The sequence below is a fragment of the Hyla sarda genome, chromosome 7 (genome assembly GCF_029499605.1).
Source record: "Hyla sarda isolate aHylSar1 chromosome 7, aHylSar1.hap1, whole genome shotgun sequence".
NCBI lineage: Eukaryota > Metazoa > Chordata > Amphibia > Anura > Hylidae > Hyla > Hyla sarda.
The window spans coordinates 210,636,130-210,662,665 of NC_079195.1; the positions used below are offsets into that span (position 1 = coordinate 210,636,130).

General features: G+C 42.0%; 1 protein-coding gene across 1 annotated transcript in view; it reads left to right on the forward strand.

Annotated features, from left to right (window-relative positions):
• The window catches only part of LOC130283217 (uncharacterized), an 83,767-nt gene that overhangs the window by 6,691 nt on the left and 50,540 nt on the right, over positions 1-26,536 (forward strand). Inside the window, 10 exon segments of the mRNA XM_056532421.1 lie at positions 22,272-22,292; positions 23,284-23,435; positions 24,235-24,486; positions 24,590-24,751; positions 24,841-24,989; positions 25,086-25,236; positions 25,345-25,502; positions 25,614-25,779; positions 25,874-25,999; positions 26,248-26,466. Of these exon segments, the coding sequence (XP_056388396.1) occupies positions 22,272-22,292; positions 23,284-23,435; positions 24,235-24,486; positions 24,590-24,751; positions 24,841-24,989; positions 25,086-25,236; positions 25,345-25,502; positions 25,614-25,779; positions 25,874-25,999; positions 26,248-26,466 (1,556 nt within the window).

A 26,536-nucleotide genomic window follows, 5' to 3' on the forward strand; every position in this document is an offset into this window, starting at 1 on the left:
ATATATATATATATATATATATATATATATATATATATATATATATATATATATATATATATATATATATATATATATATATATATAATATCAACTGGTTCCGGAAAGATAAACAGATTTGTAAATTACTTCTATTAAAAAATCTTAATCCTTCCAATAGTTATTAGCTTCTGAAGTTGAGTTGCTGTTTTCTGTCTAACTGCTCTCTGATGACTCACGTCCCGGGAGCTGTGCAGTTCCTATGGGGATATTCTCCCATCATGCACAGCTCCCGGGACGTGACATCATCATTGAGCAGTTAGACAGAAAACTTCACAAGCTAATAACTATTGGAAGGATTAAGATTTTTTTTAATAGAAGTAATTTACAAATCTTTTTTTAACTTTCCGGAAGCCAGTTGATATATAAAAAAAAAGTTTTTGCCTGGAATACCCCTTTAACACTTTTTTAAAATCCCTTTAACTGAGAGCTCCCAAAAGTTATCCAAATGTGTTTTGGAAACCTTTTTTAAAATGTTCTTTATTTAAAATAAAGAAAAAATGCTGTTATATGAAAACAGCAAAAAAAAAAGTGGTGGTATTTACCCAAGCGGTGACACGGGACAGATACCAGGACCTGCGCTGGTAAAAGTACATTTGGCAAGTAAATACCAATGTCACCGTGACCCATTCCAAAAAAACACAATTCTATGAAAATATCTTCTAATGTGCAATTCTAAAATCTTGTGGAACACAAGTGTCACCAGTAAGAGTTTGTGCTAATAATGCTACAACATTGCAGATTTCTGCCCAATGTATTTTTAGACTCCAATGTGACGTGGTTATCTTTTTGCAGCGATCGGGGATTTATCGTCTGCAGATTTTTTTTATTAAATTGTCACAATTTTTTTTTTTTCCCCACATGAACCTTAGAAAAGTCACAAATGTACACCAGCCACAAGATGGCATCATTAGTTTAATGCAGTGGTCTCCAAACTGCGGCCCTCCAGATGTTGCAAAACTACAGCTCCCAGCATGCCCGGACAGCCAACGGCTGTCCGGACATGCTGGGAGTTGTAGTTTTGCAACATCTGGAGGGCCGCAGTTTGGAGACCACTGGTTTAGTGGATGTCATTTATGTATTTCATTTTATCCTTAGCACAATTTTTGACAAAGTTCTGAAGTCACCGCTCAGCGCCAACAAGTGGCTATGATGTGGCTAGTGGGCTTGTACGTTATAATCTTAACGTGCACAAACGGCCTATTAGAGATATATATGTAAGCTCAGGATTAGAGATGAGCGAACTTACAGTAAATTCGATTTGTCACGAACTTCTCGGCTCGGCAGTTGATGACTTTTCCTGCATAAATTAGTTCAGCTTTCAGGTGCTCCCGTGGGCTGGAAAAGGTGGATACAGTCCTAGGAGACTCTTTCCTAGGAATGTATCCACCTTTTCCAGCCCACCGGAGCACCTGAAAGCTGAACTAATTTATGCAGGAAAAGTCAGCAACCGCCGAGCCGAGAACTTCGTGACGAATCGAATTTACTGTAAGTTCGCTCATCTCTAGTCTCATTCTGCAGTATTTTGCTGACATAATCAGTGCAGACATTTCTCCATATTTACCGTATTTTTCGCTCTATAGGACGCATCGGCGTTATAGGTGCAAAATCTAAAAAAAATTAAGATTTTGAACCAAATAGTGGTCTTCAATCTGCGGACCTCCAGATGTTGCAAAACTACAACTCCCAGCATGCCCGGACAGCCGTTGGCTGTCCGGGCATGCTGGCAGTTGTAGTTTTGCAACATCTGGAGGTCCGCAGATTGAAGACCACTGCATAGGAAGTAATACTCACGTGTCCCTGCCGCTCCGGACCCGTCACCGCTGCCCTGGATGTCGCTCCATCACTGTCGCCGTGTCCCTGTCGCTCCGGAACGTCTCTGCTGTCGGCCGGGTATCCTCGCTCTCCGTCGCCACCATCACGTCGTTACGCACGCCGACGCACGTACGCGACGACGTGATGACGAGGAAGGAGAGCGCCGGCCATACAGGGGATCCCTGAACGGAGAAGACACCGAGGAGGCAGGTAAGGTCCCTCCCGGTGTCCTGTAAGCACTAACCCGGCTGTTCAGTAGGGCTGTTCGGGACCGCCGCCGTGAAATTGCGGCGGTCCCGAACAGCCTGACTGAACAGCCGGGTTAGTGTTATTTTAGCTTCAGACCCGGCGGTCAGCTTTGATCGCCGCGTCTGAAGGGTTAATACAGGGCATCACCGCGATCGGTGATGTCCTGTATTAGCCGCGGGTCCCGGCCGTTGATGGCCGCAGGGACCGCCGCGATAGGGGTGTATTCGCCGTATAAGACGCACCGACTTTTTCCCCCCAGTTTTGGGGAAGAAAAAGTGCATCTTATACGGCGAAAAATACGGTAATTTCCATCATTTAATTTCCGATCAATTGTTCTGGTGTTTAACCCCTTAAGGATGGACCCATTTTTTACCTTAATGATCAGGCTCTTTTTTTAAAAAATATGACTTGTCCCTTTAAATGGTAATAACTTTAGAATGCTTTTTCTGAGTGGAGCGATTCTGATATGCTTTTTATCGTGACATATTGTACTATGTGTGTGTATATGTATATATATATATATATATATATATATATATATATATATATATATGCAGAAATTGGCTTTTTTATTTATTTATTTTTTATGGTGTACACTGTGCGGTAAAAGTGATGTTATATTTATTCTGTGGGTCAGTACGATTATGGCGATACCCATTTTATATCGCTTTCTATGTTCTTTTTCTGAGCAAAATTCTTTTTCTGCCATTCATTTTCCAACAGCCGTAACTTTTTGATTTTTCGTCCGACGCCATTAAGGGCTTATTTTTTGTGGGATGAGCTCTACTTTTCATTGGTATAATTTTTGCGATACATGCTACCTTTTTGCTATTTGTACCAAAATTGGCAAATTTAGCGCATTTTTTTTTTTTTTTTTTTTTTTAGGGGTTTCAGCATACGTAATCATTTACATTATAGTTTTATAGTACACGTCATTACGGACGTGGAAATACCTATTATGGATATGATTTGTGTTTTTGATCTTTTTTGGTGATAATATAGGGCTTTTATTGGGAAAGGGGCATTTTTTTTTTTTTTTTTTACACTTCATACTTTTATTGAAGAACTTTTTATTTTATTTTTTGAACTGACCTGATGGCTGTATCTCACAGGCTTCCGTAGCAGGGAGACAGGAAGTCATGATCTGACCTGCTGCTGCAATAGCAACCAACGGCGAACCGCGATCACATCGCGGTGCCACCGCTAGTGAACAGGGGCACTCCCCCTGTCAACACCATAGATGCCGTGATCAGGATTGATCACGGCATCTATGGGGTTAATACTGCCGGGACCGGCGCGATCACGGCCCCGGCAGCTGCGGCGGGATCCCCGGCTGTCAATCACAGCCGGGGATCCCGCCGCAGCTGCCGGGGCCCGCTGCTGATCCCCTGCGCTGCCCGCGGCAGTGCATGAGATTGCCAGGACGTATGCATACGTCCCATTGCGCGAACATATCGGAGGCTGGGACGTATGCATACGTCTCATAGCGGGAAAGGGTTAATATCTATATGTATTCATTATTTTATACAATTTTATATATTTAGAGTAATATTGTGTGTGTATATATTTCTTAACCCGTTCAGGACATCGGGCTTCACTCGCTTCAGAGCAGTGATTGTCGACTACTATCGGTTACCAGACACTCACTGCTAATGACAGACAGCAGGGATCCCGCCACTGCTGGTCGTTTAACCCTATAGATGCAGTGATCAACGCCGATCACGCAGTCTTAAACGAAAATGAAAGTTCCCTGTAGCTCAGTGAAGCTCGCCGAACCCTCCGTGACGTGATTGCAGGGGTTTGGGGAGCTAAAATGGCGGAGGAGAATCCCCTTAACTGCCTCCTGCTGCCGATCCAATGATGTAGCCTTGGCTTTATTACTGGGTCACCGATCTCACTGTGTAATGTTATGCCCTAGGCATAGCGTTATACAATGCATGTAATCTAATGATTGCATATAAAAGTTCCCTATGGGGACTTAAAAAGTGTGAAATAAAAAGTTTGTAAAATTATATAACCCCTCCCGCTAATAAAAAAAAAATCACCTTTTATTTTCCCATTTTGCAAAAAAAAAAAAAAAATTACATTTTTTGTATCACCGCTTGCATAATTGTCCAAACTATTAAAATATGTTTATGATCCCGAACTGTAAATGCCGTGAACATAAAAAATACCAAACACCAAAAATACAGATTTTTGTATTTTTTAATCACATTATATATATCAGGAAATAATTTTTTATTAAATGCAATCAAAAAGTCCCATCAAAAATGGTACAGATAAAAATTACTGCTCAAAAAAATGAGCCCTCATACACCCCCATATAAGGGAAAATAAAAAAGTTATAGGGGGTCAGAAAAGGACAATTTTATGCATACCAATTTCTTTAAAAAAAAAAAAAAACATTTTTTTAAAAAGTAGAACAGTAATATACATTTCCACTCACAAATAAAAAAAAAATGTTTTTGGTTTTATGGGTCTTATATGGGTCTGTTTATAGCTTCTAAGAGAAGAGGAGAAAAAACGTAAATTCACAAATGAAAATGGGCTGTGTCCTTAAGGGGTTAAGAAAATGACTATATAATGCAATTATATCTTTTCCGTTCAGGCTATGTACACACAGGGTTTTTTTTTTTTGTAATTGTTTTTTTTTTTTTTAGAGCACATTTTATGTCACAATTTTGGAGTATTTTGCGGAGTTAATCAGTGCAGATGTTTCTCCATACTTTAATTTCCATCACATACAATTTAATCACTATGTTTTTCCGCTATTTATTTGTTGTAATATCTAGAGTTCTTAATTATCATTATCATAATTATCAATATTACCAAGAAACATTTTAAGTAATATATTAAATTTAAATACATTTCTATATAATACAATTGTGTATTTACTCCACTTCAGGCTATGTCCGTATTTTCAGCAAGTTTTTCTATTACAGTATTTTTAGTTTTTTCATCTTTTTTTTGGCTGCAGCAAATACTATTATGTAACAATAGCTTCCAAAAATGTGCAAAGAAAAATAATTTGAAACTATAAACGCCATTTGAGCCATAAACAGACCAAAAAAAAAAAATATAGCTCACTTAATTTTTGGCACTTTTCTCATTCAATAGAACTAAAAAAAAAGTCCCTAAAATGTTTTTTTGATTAAGTAAAAGAACAGCCAAAATACTGTGTGTGTGTGTGTGTGTGTGTGAAAATAGCCTCAACCTGTTATTTGCTTTCCTTTATATATATACTCCGCTTTATTTCAATATATATATTTTTTTTGCAGCTACACACTCTTTTGTTTTCCTATTAATGTTAAAATATTCAGTTTTATTTTTCATTTATTTAGTATTTTTATCAGCATTGCCCATGATTTACGGTATATAGCACTATCATATCATTCAGCATATTGCATACAATGCACTTACAATTTATTTTTACGAAATAATGAAATTGAAATCTCAAAAAGAAAAGGCCCTTTATATAGAGTAGATTTTCACTCTTTTATACTCATAACTACATGGTACCAGTAATACAATTTTTTATTAATTTATTTTTTAAATAAATTTCATTAAAAAAAAATCTATTTTGTTCAAGGAATTGTATTTTTGCCTTTTTTTTTTACCATCATATATAATACAATATAGATGACATTATCAGCTAAAAATAAAAATTACTTTTATATGAGACATATATATATATATATTAAAGGGAACACTTAAACAACACAATGTAACTCCAAGTCAATGACACTTCTGTGAAATCACACTGTCCACTCAGGAAGAACACTGATTGACAATCCATTTCACATGCTGTTGTGCAAATGGAACAGACAACAGGTGGAAATTATAGGCAATTAGCAGGACACCCCCAATAAAGGAGTGGTTCTGCAGGTAGTGACCGCAGACCACTTCTCAGTTCCTATGCTTCCTGGCTGATGTTTTGGTCACTTTTGAATACTGGCGGTGCTTTCACTCAAGTGGTAGCATGAGATGGAGTCTACAACCCCCACAAGTGGCTCAGGTAGTACAGCTCATCCAGGATGGCACATCAATGCGAGCTGTGGCAAGTAGGTTTGCTGTGTCTGTCAGCGTAGTGGCCAGAGCATGGAGGCGCTACCAGGAGACAGGCCAGTACATCAGGAGACATGGAGGAGTCTGTAGGAGGGCATCAACCCAGCAGCAGGACCACTGCCTCTGTCTTTGTGCAAGGAGGAGCACTGCCAGAGCCCTGCAAAATGACCTCCAGCAGGCCACAAATGTGCATGTGTCCACTCAAACGGTCAGAAACAGACTCCATGAGGGTGGTATGGGGGCCCAACGTCCACAGATGGGGGCTATGCTTACAGCCCAACACCCTGCAGGATGTTTGGCATTTACAAGAGAACACCAAGATTGGCAAATTCGCCACTGGCGCCCTTTGCTCTTAACAGAGGGAAGCAGGTTTACACTGAGCACATGTGACAGAGTCTGGAGACGCCGTGAAGAACGTTCTGCTGCCTGCAACGTCCTCCAGCATGATCGGTTTGGTGGTGGGTCAGTAATGGTGTGGGGTGGCATTTCTTTGGGGGGGCTGCACAGCCCTCCATGTACTTGCCAGAGGTAGCCTGACTGCTATTAGGTACCGAGATGAGATCCTCAGACCCCTTGTGAGACCATATGCTGGTGCAGTTGGCCCTGAGTTCCTCCTAATGCAAGACAATGCTAAACCTCATGTGGCTGGAGTGTGTCAGCAGTTCCTGCAAGAGGAAGGCATTGATGCTATGGACTGGCCCGCCCGTTCCCCAGACCTGAATCCGATTGAGCACATCTGGGACATCATGTCTCGCTCCATCCACCACAGACTGTCCAGGAGTTGGCGGATGCTTTAGTCCAGGTCTGGGAGGACATCTCTCAGGAGACCATCCGCCACCTCATCAGGGTCATGCCCAGGCGTTGTAGGGAGGTCATACGGGCACGTGGAGGCCACACACACTACTGAGCCTCATTGTCACTTGTTTTAAGGACATTACATAAAGTTGGATCGGCCTGTAGTGCGGTTTTCCACTGTGATTTTGAGTGTGACTCCATATCCAGACCTCCATGGGTTGATAAATTTGATTTCCATTGATAATTTTTGTGTGATTTTGTTGTCAGCGCATTCAACTATGTAAAGACGAAAGTATTTCATACGATTAGTTCATTCATTCAGATCTAGGATTTTATCTTAGTGTTCACTTTATTTTTATTTTTTTAGCAGTGTATATATATATCCTTTCCTTTTTGCTTGTTTTTTTATATGTTAGTTTGGAGTAGCAATATTAATCCAGTATATATCCTCAAATCCCTAGTAACTAAACCATCAATAGTAAAGTCTGGAGCAGAAATATATATAAATAATGTGTAAATATTTGCATAAATCTTTTCCATATGAAATGTTTTTTAGTGTATACGCCTGTTGTGGTGGAAAAGTTATTTGTGTATGTTGTACACCCATAGACGTGTATGCATTGTATTCTATATTCATGTTGAAAATGAAATAAATATAGATTTCTGGAAAAAAGAAAATGTTTTTGGTGAGAAGCCAAAATCTATTTATGTGAATTTGTCTGGTGCGTTATTTGTCATAAAAAAAAAAAAAATACCTGGCAAGTTAGAGAGATCATGGGTCTAAATGAGAAAACAAGGAGATGGAAATTAAAGAGACAGTAAGAAAAAATATACCATTAATATCACATGAATAATAAAAGCAATTACAACTGCATGGTACAAATTATAGAATTTGTTTTTATTGATTTATTCGTTTATTTTTAATTTTTTAACCTGTTTAATTTCAGGACATTATTATGATTATTATTATTAATAATAGTAATAATAATAATAATAATTTACTTAAAGATAAAAACCAACATGAATTAATCACGTGTAATAAAACACAGAAAAGAATGTAAACTATCTTGTGGAAATTCATTTACTCTGGGGACACTAAAGAGTACAGTACAGTGGTCCCTCAACATACGATGGTAATCCGTTCCAAATGGACCATCGTTTGTTGAAACCATCGTATGTTGAGGGATCCGTGCAATGTAAAGTATAGGACAGTGGTCTGCAACCTGCGGACCTCCAGATGTTGCAAAACCACAACACCCAGCATGCCCGGACAGCAGTTGGCTGTCCGGGCATGCTGTGTGTTGTAGTTTTGCAACATCTGGAGGTCCGCAGGTTGTAGACCACTGTTAGACGATGTTGTACTCATCTGTCCCCGCCGCGCCGGACCGTCACCGCTCGTCACCGCTGCCCTGGATGTCGCCGTCCATCGCTATCGCCGCTTCCCCGGGGTGTCCCCGACGCTTCCCCGGCATCCGAGCTCTCCGTCGCCGCCATCACGTCGCTACGCACGCCGCTCCTATTGGATGACGGGACGGCGTGCCTAGCGACGTGATGACGACGATGGAGAGCGCCGACGATGCAGGGGATCCTGAAGAGGACGTGCCGGAGCCCCGAGGACAGGTAAGTGATCGTCAGCGGACCACATGGGGCACCGTAAACGGCTATCCGGTGGCAGCTGAAGCAGTCAGCGCTGCCGGATAGCCGTTTATGCGATGGCCCCGACATACAAAAGCATCATATGTTGAAATGATCGTATGTCGGGGTCATCGTAGGTCGGGGGGGTCACTGTATATAAATATAGCAAATAGATAAATACATCTCAAAGGAAGTACAAGACACTATCAGGCTGTGGTCACATAGAGGGGCAGATTTATCAAAACCTATGCCTGTGCCCATAGCGACCAATCAGATCGCTTCTTTCATTTTAAAAAAAAGACCTCCAAAAAATAAGAAACAATCTAGTTGCTATGGACGACTGCTCTACTTTTCCTCTGCACAGGGTTTGATCAATCCCCCCCCCCCCCCATTTTCTGGCATAAAATACACGTTAAAAACTTTTTTTTTTTTACAGCTCTTATAGAGAGCGGTACATCTATAGCCAACCATATGCACTATAGTTCTGAAGTATATCTGGCACCACTGAAATGTAATTGTGGATCATGATAACATGAAGCGGATGCATCACAAATTTAAAATCCCAATTGTAATAAAGTCGGTCACTAGATGGCGCCACCTTACATATGATCACTCAGTGATGGAACTGGTGGAAGGAAAATAACATCTTTCAGTGAACAGGTCATGTCAGACATCTAGGATCAGAAGCAGCTCTAGACTTTTTGTGGCCTTAGGCGAAACGCGATCATGAGGCCCCTAAACCACAACTCGTCTCCACAGAACCTGCCAGACAAACATTTTAGACTGTGCACTTTTCCAGCACCTATAGCGCTCCAAACTGTTATAATAAACCCCTTAGTGTCCCACAAAGTAAAGTGGGTAGATAAAAGTGGGTTTGGGAAGAGTAGGTTGCCGACACCATTAGCTAGTTAGGTCCTTTCACATTTTCTCCCCCATTACACAGATGCCCCGAGTAGGTAGGTGCCACCTGTAGGTAGTTGTTCCCTGTAGATAGCTTCCACCTGTAGGTAGTAGCTGCCTCCTATAAGAAGGGTTTACTCCCTGTAGGTAGGCACCCCTGTACATTGTTGCCCCCTGTATAACTTTACAGTTCCCTGTATATGGTTGCAGCCCCCCGCATATATTAGTAGCAGCCCCTCTTTAGGCACTAGGAGCAGCAGCCACCTTTAGATAGTAGTAACTCCTTTTAAGTAGTATTAGCAGTCCCCTTTAATAACCGACTTTAGATAGTAATAGCAGTCCCCTTTAGTAACCTCCATTAGGTGGTAATAGCACCTCCTTTTAGGTAGTAGGGGCATACCCCTTTAGGTAGCTTTAGTGTCAGAAATAAATAAATACAAAATACTACCAGGCTCCCCCATACTGTGTCCTCTCTTCTCCTCTTCTCACCTCCTGTCTGTGCTCTGGCGCATGATGACGTCACTCATGTGTCGGAGCACAGACCGGAGTGCAGAGGAAGAGACGCTCTGGCCTCTTGTGGTTGCCTGCATATGGCAGGAGGCCACAAGAGTGATTGACAGGGTGGGGAGCCAATGGCTCTTCCCTCTGTCAATCAGCCGATTGACGCAATTAACTATACAGCCCTTTTAGTTAAATGAGTCTCGAACCCGGCTCTACATTGTACGCATCGCCACTCACTTAGGGGGCGAGTTAGGCAGCCACCAGGCCCCCTCATGCACAAGGCTTTAGGCGGCTGCCTAACTTGCCTAATGGTAGAGCCGCCTATGTCTAGGATGTATAGCATAGCATTAAAATATACTTAAAGGTACACAGGGAAAACAAATAGAGTATAATCATGTGTTTTGCAGCAGGGCCCTTGCAGATATAGAAATTTAAAATAAGCAGATAAAATGCAAATAAAAAACAATACATAATATAAAGAAATATTTTTTTTATATTGCCTTTGTTTATGGTCCACATGTAAATAATACCTATTAATTGTCGCTTTAAACATCCTTATATATGTATAGTATATTGTGTTATGTGAAATTATCTCATTTGGATTTTTTTAATTTTCTTTATGATTATTATAAAAACATATATATATATAGATATATATAGATATATATGGATATGTGTATGTATATATGTATCCTGTTGTATCAGAACAGGCACAGCAGAAGGTATATTGGGGAGATTTATCATTGTGTGGCTGTGTGAAGTCATTCCTTCTGGCTTGTTTTATTTTTATTTTTTCTTCATTCTTTGGCTTTCTTGCACCAAATTTATTAATAAGGCAGAGACTTTGATACATTTGTGCAAAAGAAAAATCACCTCAGAACTTGCTGTAGGATGTCACTTTTCTAAGGCAAGGCAGACGTGGTATGAATTTGTGTATTTTTGTTTTTTTTTGTTGTTGAAACGTTGACACACTTTTCTTTGCGCCTATTTTCGTGGTAAATGTCTTCTGCAATGTCTATAATGAATCGTTGCATTTCACAGTCTGTTTGGCAGAAAGTGGTCTGTTTTGAAATTGCGCAAATTATTTGCACAAAAACTAACTGAGCAAACATTTTGTGCCATATTACAGCCAATAAAATGTCAGGAAGGCAATGATAGATCCCTCCCAGTGTTCCTCCAGCTGCTGCAAAACTGCAATTCCCAGCATGCTGGGAGTTGTAGTTTTGCAACAGCTGAAGACACACAGTTTTGAAAACACTGCTCTATTCACTTACCCTAATTTTCTGTGTATAATAGTTCTCTAATGTGAGAATAAAATAATAAAAAAAAATTAAAAATTAAAAAGATTTTTTTAAAAGTATATAAAAAAGCCCCTCAAAAGTTCAAATGACCCCCCCCCCTTTCCAGTTTTTTTTAATAAAAAATAAATAAAAATAAACATATTTGCTTTCACTGCATGTGGAATTGTCTGAACCATTAAAAAATATAAAATTTTTGATCCCACACGGTGAACACACTAGACACAAAACAATACCGAAAGAAACATGGGATGAAAAGTGATCAAAAAGTATACATATATGCAAAGTGGTACCAATAAAAAACATTTGTACCAGAAAGTGCACTGCCTTCCCTTAGCAAGAAAAGAAAAAGTTGCAAAAATGTGTTTTTCTTTAACCTCCACCCCCCCCCCCCCCCCCCCAAAAAAAAAATTTTTTTTATTCTGCTGTACATAAAAGAGTAATGTCTCCTAACCTGTTAAGGATGAAAGGCGTACAGATACGCCCTTGCGTCCTGGTCCATAAAGGGGATATCCAGGAAAACCTCTCATATATATATATATATATATATATATATATATATTTATATCAACTGGCTCCAGAAAGTTAAACAGATTTGTAATTTACTTCTATTAAAAAATCTTAATCCTTTCAGTACTTAAGAGCTGCTGAAGTTGAGTTGTTCTTTTCTGTCTAAGTGCTCTATGATAACATCTGTCTTGGGAACCGCCCAGTTTAGAAGCAGATCCCCATAGCAAACCTCTTCTGCTCTGTGCAGTTCCCGAGACAAGCAGAGATGTCAGCAGAGAGCACTGTTACCAGACAGAAAATAACAACTTAACTTCAGCAGCTGATAATTATTGAAAGGATTAAGATTTTTTAATAGAAGTAATTTACAAATCTGTTTAACTTTCTGGAGCCAGTTGATATAAGCAAAAAAGTTTTTTCCTGGAATACCCCTTTAAGAACCAAGGGAGTACCTGTACGCCCTTACTCCGTAAGCTGCTTTGAAGCGAGCGCAGGGGCTGTGCTCGCTTCAGAAGAGTGACTGTCGGCTACTATTAGTAGCCAGACACTCACGGTTAGTGACAGGTACTGCCTGTCATTAACCCTTTAGACTCCATGATCAATGCTGATCACAACATTTAAAGTGAAAGTTAAACATCTGCGGTAACCCAGAGGGGCTTATGGAACCCCCGCGATGTGATCGTGAGGGTTCTGTGAGCTACAATGGCGGAGAAGGGTCCTGCCGCCAATCACCGCTTCACTGATGTAGCCTGGCTTAGCAAGGCTATATCAGTGGATAGCCGATCACACTGTATAATGCTATGCCATAGGCATAAATGCAATCTAATGATGGTAGTAAAAAAGAAAAAAAAAAGTTTATAAAATGATATAATAAAAATAAAAAATAAAAAAATTAATAATTAATAATAAAAAAATAAAATTACCCTTATTTTCCCATTTTACAAAAAGGAATTTTTTTTTTACATATTTGGTTAATGTCCAAACTATTAAAATATAATGTTTATGATCCCGCACGGTAAACAGTATAAACGTAAAAAAAATATCAAACACCAAAAGTGCTAATTTTTTTATGACATCATATATATCAGAAAAAAATTATAAAAAGCGATGAAAAAGTCCCATCAAAGCAAAAATTGTACAGATCCTGACACAAAAAAATGAGCCCTCAAACATCATTGTATACAGAAAAATAAAAAAAGTTATACGGGTCAGAAAAGGACAATTTCATGCATATGAATTTTGTTTAAAAAAAAAGTTAGTTTTTTTTTTTAAGTGGTAAAATAATAAAAAAATCTATATAAATAGGGTATCAGTGTAATTGCATTGACCTACAGAATAAAGATGATATATCATATTTACCATAAAGTGCACTGTGTAAAAACCAAACCCCCGAAAAATGCAAAATTGCAGTTTTCTTATAAATTTCCACCCAAAAATATAAATTTTTTTGATTTCATGGTAAATTTTGATAAAATGAAAGATGTCACAAAGTACAATTGGTCACGCAAAAAACAAGCCCTCATGTGGGTCTGTAGGTGTAAAAAGAGTTATGGGTTTTAAAAGGGAAGGAAGAAAAAACAAAAATGCAAAAATGACAATTGGCCGGGCCTGAAGGCCAAAATGGGCTTTTTGTCCTTAAGGGGTTAAAAGAAACAAATAAACAATAACTGAAACACAAAAATGAATGAAAATTGGCTGTGTCCTCATGAGGTTATTTTGTAATTTTTTTATACCCAAAACAGTCTGTATTTTTATATTTTAGAAAAACCCTTTAAAAATACAAAATCTGACATTTTTTCAAATAATTGTATTCAATAAAAGTCAGTAAACGGTTATATATTTGGTATGGCCATAATACTCCTCTTCATGCATTTAACAATGTTATACTGTTTATTATTGTGAATGATAAATGCTGTACCACAAAGATCGAACGCTACTGAAAATGTGCAGAATGTCTGCCCGGAAAACACAGGCAGACATTCCGCACACTTGAATGATCCGCAGGGCATTAGGACCACTCGGAAATGCACCGTTTGCATAGATGGCAATGCATTTCCGAGCGGAATCTGCTGAAAGAATAGACATGGCTGCAGCAGAAAATACGCACATGTGAACATACCCTTAGGCTGGGAACACACCTTGTACAGTGGGGCAAAAAAGTATTTATTCAGCCACCAATTGTGCAAGTTCTCCCTCTTAAAAAGATGAGAGAGGCTGTAATTGTCATCATAGGTTATAACCTCAACTATGAGAGACATAATGAGAAAAAAAATCCATAAAATCACATTGGCCCTCATTTACTATTCTAAACCCGACCTCTTTTGTCGGGTTTTTTAGTCGCATCTTTGTCTGCGCCATGTCGCAGACATCGTGCGCCACTATGCGACACGATGCAGCATTTTTTCCCGACGGACCCGATGTGGATGCTCCCAAACCCGAAAAAGGGGCGTAACCCGACATTTCTGAGCTTTCCCACTTATTTATAAAGGTTTCCAACCCGAATTTGTTGTATTGTTGTGGATTTTTTCCCGACAGCTCAGAGGAGTTGGAAACCAAAACCAACAAAACCCAGTGCGACAAACAGGATGCGACATAATAATAAATACCAGAGGAAAAAAGCCGTCGGGTAAGAAAGCAACTGTTACGCCGAGCGCTCCGGGTCCCCGCTCCTCCCCGGAGCGCTCGCAACATTCTCGCAATTGCAGCGCCCCGGTCAGACCTGCTGACCGGGTGCGCTGCGATACCTCTCCCAGCCGGGATGCGATTCGCTATGCGGCAGGCGCCCGCTCTCGATGCGCATCCCGGCTCCCGTACCTGACTCGCTCTCCGTCGGTCTTGTCCCGGCGCGCGCGGCCCCGCTCCCTAGGGCGCGCGCGCGCCGGGTCTCTGCGATTTAAAGGGCCAGTGTGCCGCTGATTGGCGCCTGGTTCTAATTAGTGAATTCACCTGTGCACTTCCCTATATAACCTCACTTCCCCTTCCCTTCCTTGCCGGATCTTGTTGCCATCGTGCCAGTGAAAGCGTTTCCCAGTGTGTTCCTAGCCTGTGTTCCAGACCTCCTGCCGTTGCCCCTGACTACGATCCTTGCTGCCTGCCCCGACCTTCTGCTACGTCCGACCTTGCTCTTGTCTACTCCCTTGTACCGCGCCTATCTTCAGCAGTCAGAGAGGTTGAGCCGTTGCTAGTGGATACGACCTGGTTGCTACCGCCGCTGCAAGACCATCCCGCTTTGCGGCGGGCTCTGGTGAAAACCAGTAGCAGCTTAGAACCGGTCCACTAGCACGGTCCACGCCAATCCCTCTCTGGCACAGAGGATCCACCTCCTGCCAGCCGAATCGTGACAGTAGATCCGGCCATGGATCCCGCTGAAGTTCCACTGCCAGTTGTCGCCGACCTCACCACTGTGGTCGCCCAGCAGTCGCAACAGATAGCGCAACAAGGCCACCAGCTGTCTCAACTGACCGTGATGCTACAGCAGCTACTACCACAGCTTCAGCAATCATCTCCTCCGCCAGCTCCTGCACCTCCTCCGCAGCGAGTGGCCGCTTCCGGCCTACGACTTTCCTTGCCGGATAAATTTGATGGGGACTCTAACTTTTGCCGTGGCTTTCTTTCACAATGTTCCCTGCACTTGGAGATGATGTCGGACCAGTTTCCTACTGAAAGGTCTAAGGTGGCTTTCGTAGTCAGCCTTCTGTCTGGGAAAGCTCTGTCATGGGCCACACCGCTCTGGGACCGCAATGACCCCGTCACTGCCTCTGTACACTCCTTCTTCTCGGAAATTCGAAGTGTCTTTGAGGAACCTGCCCGAGCCTCTTCTGCTGAGACTGCCCTGCTGAACCTGGTCCAGGGTAATTCTTCCGTTGGCGAGTACGCCATCCAATTCCGTACTCTTGCTTCCGAATTATCCTGGAATAATGAGGCCCTCTGCGCGACCTTTAAAAAAGGCCTATCCAGCAACATTAAAGATGTTCTGGCCGCACGAGAAATTCCTGCTAACCTGCATGAACTCATTCATCTTGCCACTCGCATTGACATGCGTTTTTCCGAAAGGCGTCAGGAGCTCCGCCAGGATATGGACTTTGTTCGCACGAGGCGTTTTTTCTCCCCGGCTCCTCTCTCCTCTGGTCCTCTGCAATCCGTTCCTGTGCCTCCCGCCGTGGAGGCTATGCAAGTTGACCGGTCTCGCTTGACACCTCAAGAGAGGACACGACGCCGCATGGAGAATCTTTGCCTGTACTGTGCCGGTACCGAACACTTCCTGAAGGATTGTCCTATCCGTCCTCCCCGCCTGGAAAGACGTACGCTGACTCCGCACAAAGGTGAGACAGTTCTTGATGTCAACTCTGCTTCTCCACGCCTTACTGTGCCTGTGCGGATATCTGCCTCTACCTTCTCCTTCTCTACTAAGGCCTTCTTGGATTCCGGATCTGCAGGAAATTTTATTTTGGCCTCTCTCATCAACAGGTTCAACATCCCAGTGACCAGTCTCGCCAGACCCCTCTACATCAATTGTGTTAACAATGAAAGATTGGACTGTGCCGTGCGTTACCTTGGACTACCTTGGCTTCAACGCCATTCCCCAACCCTTGATTGGTCCACAGGAGAGATCAAGAGCTGGGGTACTTCTTGTTTCAAGGACTGTCTTAAACCGGTTCCCAGTACTCCCTGCCGTGACCCTGTGGTTCCCCCTGTAACCGGTCTCCCTAAGGCTTATATGGACTATGCTGACGTATTTTGCAAAAAGCAAGCTGAGACTTTACCCCCTCACAGGCCTTTTGACTGTCCTATTGACCTCCTCCCGGGCACTACTCCACCCCGGGGCAGAATTTATCCTCTGTCCGCCCCAGAGACTCTTGCTATGTCTGAATACATCCAGGAAAATTTAAAAAAGGGGTTTATCCGCAAATCCTCCTCTCCTGCCGGAGCTGGATTTTTCTTTGTGTCCAAAAAGGATGGCTCCCTACGTCCTTGCATTGATTACCGCGGACTTAATAAAATCACGGTAAAGAACCGCTACCCCCTACCTCTTATCTCTGAACTCTTTGATCGCCTTCAAGGTGCCCACATCTTTACCAAACTGGACTTAAGAGGTGCATATAATCTCATCCGCATCAGGGAGGGGGACGAATGGAAAACTGCATTTAACACCAGAGATGGACACTTTGAGTATCTGGTCATGCCCTTTGGCCTGTGCAACGCCCCTGCCGTCTTCCAAGACTTTGTTAATGAAATTTTTCGTGATCTCTTATATTCCTGTGTTGTTGTGTATCTGGACGATATTCTGATTTTTTCTGCCAACTTAGAAGAACATCGCCAGCATGTCCGCATGGTTCTTCAGAGACTTCGAGACAATCAACTTTATGCCAAAATGGAGAAATGTCTGTTTGAATGTCAATCTCTTCCTTTCCTAGGATACTTGGTCTCTGGCCAGGGACTACAAATGGACCCAGATAAACTCTCTGCCGTCTTAGATTGGCCACGCCCCTCCGGACTCCGTGCTATCCAACGTTTTTTGGGGTTCGCCAATTATTACAGACAATTCATTCCACATTTTTCCACTATTGTGGCTCCTATCGTGGCTTTAACCAAGAAGAATGCCAATCCTAAGTCCTGGTCTCCCCAAGCGGAAGACGCATTTAAACGGCTCAAGTCTGCCTTTTCTTCTGCTCCCGTGCTCTCCAGACCTGACCCATCTAAACCCTTCCTATTGGAGGTTGATGCCTCCTCAGTGAGAGCTGGAGCGGTCCTTCTACAAAAAAATTCTTCTGGGCATGCTGTTACTTGTGGGGTTTTTTCTAGGACCTTCTCTCCGGCGGAGAGGAACTACTCCATCGGGGATCGAGAACTACTGGCCATTAAATTGGCACTTGAGGAATGGAGGCATCTGCTGGAGGGATCAAAATTTCCAGTTATCATTTACACCGATCACAAGAATCTCTCCTATCTCCAGTCTGCCCAACGGCTGAATCCTCGCCAGGCCAGGTGGTCGTTGTTCTTTACCCGTTTTAACTTTGAAATTCATTTTCGCCCTGCCGACAAGAACATTAGGGCCGATGCTCTCTCTCGTTCCTCGGATGCCTCGGAAGTAGAGGTCTCTCCGCAACACATCATTCCTCCTGACTGTCTGATCTCCACTTCTCCAGTCTCCATCAGGCAAACTCCTCCAGGGAAGACCTTCGTTTCTCCACGCCAACGTCTCGGGATTCTCAAATGGGGTCACTCCTCCCACCTCGCAGGCCATGCGGGCATCAAAAAGTCCTTGCAACTCATCTCTCGTTTCTATTGGTGGCCGACTCTGGAGACGGATGTTGTTGATTTTGTGCGGGCCTGTACTGTCTGTGCCCGGGATAAGACTCCTCGCCAGAAGCCTGCTGGTCTCCTTCATCCTCTGCCTGTCCCCGAACAGCCTTGGTCTCTGATTGGTATGGACTTTATTACAGACTTACCCCCATCCCGTGGCAACACTGTTGTTTGGGTGGTCGTTGATCGATTTTCCAAGATGGCACATTTTATTCCTCTTCCTGGTCTCCCTTCAGCGCCTCAGTTGGCAAAACAATTTTTTGTACACATTTTTCGTCTTCACGGTTTGCCCACACAGATCGTCTCGGATAGAGGCGTCCAATTCGTGTCTAAATTCTGGAGGGCCCTCTGTAAACAGCTCAAGATTAAATTAAACTTCTCTTCTTCTTATCATCCCCAATCCAATGGGCAAGTAGAAAGAATTAACCAGGTCCTGGGTGACTATTTACGGCATTTTGTTTCCTCCCGCCAGGATGACTGGGCAGATCTTCTACCATGGGCCGAATTTTCATACAACTTCAGAGTCTCAGAATCTTCTGCTAAGTCCCCATTTTTCGTGGTGTACGGCCGTCACCCTCTTCCCCCCCTCCCTACTCCCTTGCCCTCTGGTTTGCCTGCTGTGGATGAAGTGACTCGTGATCTTTCCACCATATGGAAAGAGACCCAAAATTCTCTTTTACAGGCTTCATCCCGCATGAAAAGGTTTGCCGATAAGAAAAGAAGAACTCCCCCCATTTTTGCGCCCGGAGACAAGGTATGGCTCTCCGCTAAATATGTCCGCTTTCGTGTCCCCAGTTACAAACTGGGACCACGCTATCTTGGTCCTTTCAAAGTCTTGTGCCAGATTAATCCTGTCTCTTACAAACTCCTTCTTCCTCCTTCTCTCCGTATTCCCAATGCCTTCCATGTCTCTCTCCTTAAACCACTCATCATTAATCGCTTCTCTCCCAAATTTGTTTCTCCCACTCCTGTTTCCGGCTCTTCTGACATCTTCTCCGTGAAGGAGATTCTGGCCTCCAAGACGGTCAGAGGAAAAAAATTTTTCCTGGTGGATTGGGAGGGCTGTGGTCCTGAAGAGAGATCCTGGGAACCTGAGGACAACATCCTAGACAAAAGTCTTGTCCTCAGGTTCTCAGGTTCCAAGAGGAGGGGGAGACCCAAGGGGGGGGGTATTGTTACGCCGAGCGCTCCAGGTCCCCGCTCCTCCCCGGAGCGCTCGCAACATTCTCGCAATTGCAGCGCCCCGGTCAGACCTGCTGACCGGGTGCGCTGCGATACCTCTCCCAGCCGGGATGCGATTCGCTATGCGGCAGGCGCCCGCTCGCGATGCGCATCCCGGCTCCCGTACCTGACTCGCTCTCCGTCGGTCTTGTCCCGGCGCGCGTGGCCCCGCTCCCTAGGGCGCGCGCGCGCCGGGTCTCTGCGATTTAAAGGGCCAGTGTGCCGCTGATTGGCGCCTGGTTCTAATTAGTGAATTCACCTGTGCACTTCCCTATATAACCTCACTTCCCCTTCCCTTCCTTGCCGGATCTTGTTGCCATCGTGCCAGTGAAAGCGTTTCCCAGTGTGTTCCTAGCCTGTGTTCCAGACCTCCTGCCGTTGCCCCTGACTACGATCCTTGCTGCCTGCCCCGACCTTCTGCTACGTCCGACCTTGCTCTTGTCTACTCCCTTGTACCGCGCCTATCTTCAGCAGTCAGAGAGGTTGAGCCGTTGCTAGTGGATACGACCTGGTTGCTACCGCCGCTGCAAGACCATCCCGCTTTGCAGCGGGCTCTGGTGAAAACCAGTAGCAGCTTAGAACCGGTCCACTAGCACGGTCCACGCCAATCCCTCTCTGGCACAGAGGATCCACCTCCTGCCAGCCGAATCGTGACAACACTGGATCCGCTGCTGATTTGAAGCAGTAGAATCTCTAGTTGCGAATTTTTCAAGGCAGTTTTTCTGTATTTTTGATTGGCTTGTCAATTAATGTGATCGGCAACTGTGGATCTGCAACTTCAAGTCCGCATCAGATACGGTGTGTCTAAATATATCCTTACAATATGTATAATTTTGGCATCCTAGGTTGGTGTGACTGGTAAGTAGTAGTAGCTGGGGCCATAGTTTAGAACCAGGTGTAGAGCAGTATTCACACATTACGATATAGTGCATTATAGTTATAGGATTTTATACTCTGTACCATTCACATACCTGTAGTCTGCACTTTATTTATCTATCCATATTACTGAATATGTGTTTCTGGTGCTATCTGGGGCAGGGATGGTCACACGTGTATATAAGCGTGGATGATTATACGTGTGCTTGTTTTGCTCCCGTATGTCTTTTTTGGGTGCAGCTTAAAGGGGTATTCCGGGCTAAAACATTTTATCCCCTATCCAAAGGATAGGGGATAAGATGTCTGATCGCGGGGGGGCCCGCTGCTGAGACACAAGCCCCCCCCCCTCCCCCCGATATCTCCCTGCTGAATCTCCGGTTTCGGAAACCTCCGGGACTGGGGACGTCACGCCACGCCCCCTCCATTCATGTCTATGGGAGGGGGCGTGACGGCACTTTTACGTTTTTTCTTATTTCTCGTCTTCATTGGTTTGCTATACAATTTGTATTCATTCAGTTTTGGGTGTTTTTTCTTTTTCTCTCATAGCGTTCACACATAACTGAAAACACTAATAGAGCCCCCCCCCCCCCAATTGTATTTTAATACAGTATTTGGTTGAAACCCCTTTTCTTCTAATAATTTAGTGAATTCACTCGGGTCATACAGACAGCCCTATAGACCCCCTAAATTCCAGGGAAAGTATTCGTTCATCATTTTGGGATTATTTGATGACTGCGGATTTGTTTGGCCAGAGACAGGTCAAAGTGACCGAGCCAAAGTTAACATAACCTGGACCTTGTCTAAAAAAAAAAAAAGGTAACTATGCACAAAAAGTAACGTAAAATTAAATATACAAACCACAGACTTTCTATAACACCCTGAAATAAAGTTCTAATATATATGCGAGAAAATATTAGGATTTCTACTTTTTACTGAATTAAAAAAAAAATATATATATACATTATTTTATTTTAATTTTTTTATTTTTTTTGGTGGGGGGGAGGGGTATTGCAAAGTTAATAGCTGATAGAAAGATTTCCTGGGCCAAAGCTGATAAGGACACAGTGGCGTGCCAGCGGTGATGTATCCAAGGAGTGACCTGTACCAAGGGTTTTTCTATAAATATGCTGGACTCTTCTTTGTCAGACATTCACCATCATCATGAGGGGAATCATCCTAGCACTAGTGCTCGCACTAGCGGGTGAGTGATTGCTACTGAATCTAATCTATCTCATATCTATCTATCTCATATCCATCTATCTGTCTCATATATATATATATCTATCTCATATCTGTCTATCTCATATCTATCTATCTCATATCTATCTATCTCATATCTATCTATCTCATATCTATCTATCTATCTATCTCATATCTATCTATCTCATATCTATCTCTCTCATATATATCTATCTCATATTTATCTCTCTCATATCTATCTATCTCATATCTATCTATCTATCTATCTCATATCTATCTCTCTCATATCTATCTCTCTCATATATATATATATCTATCTCATATCTATCTATCTCATATCTATCTCTCTCATATATATCTATCTATCTATCTATCTATCTCATATCTATCTATCTATCTCATATATATCTATCTCATATCTATATCATATCTATCTATCTCATATCTATCTATCTCATATCTATCTATCTCATATGTATCTATCTATCTCTCATATCTATCTATCACATATCTCTCTCTCTCATATCTATCTATCTATCTATCTCATATCTACCTATCTCATATCTATCTATATATTTATCTATCTCATATCTATCTATCTATCTATCCATCTATCTCATATCTATCTATCTCTCTCATATCTATCTATCTATCTATCTATCTCATATCTATCTCATCTCATATCTATCTATTTATTCAAACTGATATAGCAGAGCTGAGTTTGTAGTCAATATATCTCTGGTTTTATACCTACTTCATTAACTCATATGTCTAACTTTTTATCAACCATTTAATACTTTATCATTACGCTATCATTAATATGTCTTAATTTTCTTTCTAATATTTACCTCTGTTTTCCCCCACCAGGCGCTGACAATGCCTATTTAGGTAAGAATAATACTATAAATGAAATTAGAATTGTGTGTTGCAAGTATTCTGTCACAAGAGACATGTCTATGTAGCTTGTTTCTTATAAAACAATAAAATTATATAAAAAGAAATAAACGTAATTATATGTCTAGTAGTGACAACAATACGCGTCTATATACACATACAACAGATTAGCTGTACAAATGTCCGTGACTGTCCCATTCATCTGAATGGGACTTGTAGTAAAACTAATAGATTAAATGGTTAATTATGGCTTTAGGCGATTATTATGGCTTAATATATAGTTTCCGGGTTCAGAAAACCAATTTGCCATAAAATGTTATGCCATTAAAGGGGATATCCAGGATTTGAAAAGCAGAGCTTATTTCTTTCAAAACCAGCTCCCCATCTGTCTCCAGGTTGGGTGTGGTTCTGCAGCTCAGTTCCATTGAAATGAATGGTGCTAAGTTGTAATACCATACACAACCTGGGGACAGACGTGGAGCTGTTTTTGAAAACAAAAATTACCTCTGTTTTTCTATTTCTGGATAACCCCTTTAAATTTCACCAGCCCTGTGCCTCCTTCAATCTCACAACTGATGATGGGTCCTATGTGTCAGACCCTCACTGATCATTAAAGCTAGCTTATCCTTACCATCACTTTAGAAGATGGGAGAACTACTTAAAAAATGAAAGCTGAAATCTCATTGACTACTATCTATACAAGTTGCTTCGTAATACAATAAGACCGTCCCCTCAAAGGGAACCTGTCACTATTAAAAGTGCAATCCAATCTGCAGGCATCAGGTTATAGAGCAGGAGGAGCGGAGCTCCTCCTGCTCTATAACCTTATGCTTGCAGATTGGACTCTATTAACACCGTGAATGGTTCCCTTTAGGGCCACCCCATCTTAAGTCAAAACCCTACTACTAAATCACTTACATTGGAAAGCAATAGTTAAAATTGTATATTTTTACCTCACAGTAATACATTTTTTGTCCCATTTCAGATCCTACGTTCAGCCAGAACAAAGTCACTGTTTACGACTATGAGGCCTTTGTCATGACCGGACTTCCAGAAAATGAATTTGTCCGAGCTGGAATCAATATCGCCTGCAAGCTCGAGATCAGTCCCTATTCCCAGAGGATGTTCCTATTAAAGGTAAAGAAGAAAAATAATAAAACTAGACAATAAGCCACCCAATATATCTCCACTAATTTCTAGACATTCAGTTACAATGGGGGCCTCTACTAACCTATTCCTAGTCCCTATGGCCTAGGCGAGTGGCCTCCAAACACGCTCAAGATCAATCCCTATTACCAGAGGATGTTCCTATTAAAGGTAAAGAAGAAAAATAATACAACTAGACAACAAGCCACCCAATATATCTCCACTACTTTCTAGACATTCAGTTACAATGGTGGCATCTACTAACCTATTCCTAGTCCCTATGGCCTAGGCGAGTGGCCTCACACATGTTCGAGATCAGTCCCTATTCCCAGAGGATGTTCCTATTAAAGGTAAAGAAAGAGAAAAATGGAGAAAAATAATACAACTAGACAACAAGCCACCCAATATATCTCCACTACTTTCTAGACATTCAGTTACAATGGTGGCATCTACTAACCTATTCCTAGTCCCTATGGCCTAGGCGAGTAGCCTCCAACATGTTCGAGATCAATCCCTATTCCCAGAGGATGTTCCTATTAAAGGTAAAGAAGAAAAATAATAAAACTAGACAACAAGCCCCCCAATATATCTCCACTACTTTCTAGACACTCAGTTACAATGGTGGCATCTACTAACCTATTCCTAGTCCCTATGGCCTAGGCGAGTGGCCTCCAACATGTGTCTCCTAATCTAAGACAAAGGCTGAGAACACTGGATTATATTTAGTAAGTGAAGGATTTGTAATCCATGTTTTAATCCATACCATTTTGCTCCTTTTTTTTTTTTTTAGGTCCAATCTCTGGCCATAAAAGAAATCAATGGTGCATGGCCCAAAGATCCATTCACTCGCTCCTCCAAGTTGACGCAGACTATTGCTGATCAGTTTTCCAAACCCATCAAGTTTGAGTACCACGATGGAAGAATCAGAGACATTCACGCTTCTAGCGAAATTTCTGAAACTGTGGTCAACATGATCAAAGGAATTCTCAGCATGTTCAATGTCAACATCAAGAAGACACAGAATGTCTACGACCTGCAGGAAGTAAGTAATGATGTTCTACGGTGTTCCATACGGTGTTCTATTGTAACAAATGTCTATTTTCTTATGCTGAGCTCTTACTATGGTTTTCATTTCCATTCCATAGACAAGCATTGCCGGTGTTTGCCACACAAGATATGTGATCCAAGAAGCAAAGAAAGGACAGGAACTGGTTGTTGTGAAGTCCATCGACTTAAATAGCTGCGAAGACAAAGTAGCAAAGAATTTCGGAATCGCCTTCATGGATGACTGTATCACTTGCAAGAGGGTACATTCCTTATTTATCTTCAACAGGCCTAAAAAATAGCCATCCTATCGCCTACCAATTGTCTTTTTTCTATATGATATTTCATGTAGATGCACAGGAACATCCGAGATGCTGCAACTTACACCTACAAGATGAAGGTCAGGGGACACAATACCATCATCACACAAGTGACCTCTGAGCAGATCATACATTACTCTCCATTCCAAGAACGTAATGGTGGAGCTGTCATGGAAGCCAAGTAAGGGTTTATTTTTATCCCAATAAATTTACATAGAAAAACTGAAGAATAGTTTATTGATTTGCTTCAATTTTGGAATTTGCTTTTATATTTTAGGCAAATTCTTACCTGGGCAGGATCCAAGAGCAGCCAACAGAATCCCCCTCAACTTCAGCTTCAGAACCGTGGAAATCTTCGTTATAACTTTGCAGATGAAATCTACCAAATTCCATTTGTTCTTATCAACACCAAGAGCCTTGAGGCACAGGTACGAAGGGGGGAGGGGGATATTTATAACTCTTTGTACATATGCAGGAAAACAGTCTCCATCCTCATCTCTATGGCGAAAACCTTCAATTATTCTTTCTTCCATCAGATTGTCGCAATTCTTCAGCACTTGGTACAAAACAACCAACAAGTACTCCATAAGGACGTCTCTTCAAAGTTCATTCAATTGGTCCAGCTTTTGCGTCATGCCACCCCTGACATCATGCAGACCATTTGGAAGCAGTTTGCCGAAAAGTCAAAATACAGGTTGGCATTTTCATATTTTAGCAATTTAATGTACTAAAATCTTGAGAGCAGCCGTTACACCATCTTAAGATCTTGTGTTGGCCGTTGACTGACATATATGTTTTTTTCCAGATCCTGGCTCCTCCAAGTTCTTCCAATGGTTGGAACAGCAGACAGCCTGAAGATGGTGCGCCAGCTTATTCACAACGGAGAACTGACAAATGCAGAAGCCCGCGCATTGCTTACCTTCGCATTGCACTATACCAGAGGAAGCCAGCAGGCAATACAGATTGCTCAAGTACGTGCTTTATAATACTCATTCTTCTCTCTCCGTACTTTCGACTAGTTATATAAATCAGTAAAACAAAGATAAATCCTTTTTCTTGCTCTAGAGTTTAATCAAAGACCCCAAAGTTGAGAAGAGCCAGTCATTGTTCAAAGCTGCCATGCTTGGATATGGTTCATTGGTGAAGAAATACTGTGACCATCTCAGCACTTGCCCTGAATCAGTCCTGGAGGTGAGTTATGTCTAATACTGGTCACAATGATGAGGCCGATAGGACCTGTTATTATTACTGAGGCCTACAAGGAAAGGAGGGAAACTATTTTGGAATGTGGTTTGCATGGGAAGGTAGCCAACCCGTGGTACCCACCATTAGAGGTGACCAAACCAGCACCATAACTCACAAGAAAGGAATATACAGAATCTTATAGGGGTTTATAAGTTCATAAGGATTTTAGTTTAAAAAAAATATTTCTTTTGTAGCCTATTCAAGATTTTGCAGCTGAAGCCCTGAGCAAGCTCCATGAAGAAGATATGGCTCTGGCATTGAAAGCCCTGGGTAACGCTGGTCAGTCTGAAAGCATTAAACGTATTCAGAAATTCTTGCCAGGATTTTCTGCCAGCGCTGCTCAACTTCCAACCAGGATTAAGGTTGACGCTGTCATGGCTTTGAGGAATATTGCCAAGCAGGACCCCCGTAAGGTAAGATAACTGTTTTGATCTTCTCATATATTATTTTACACATGTTAAGGTCATTTTCTCATAATAACTC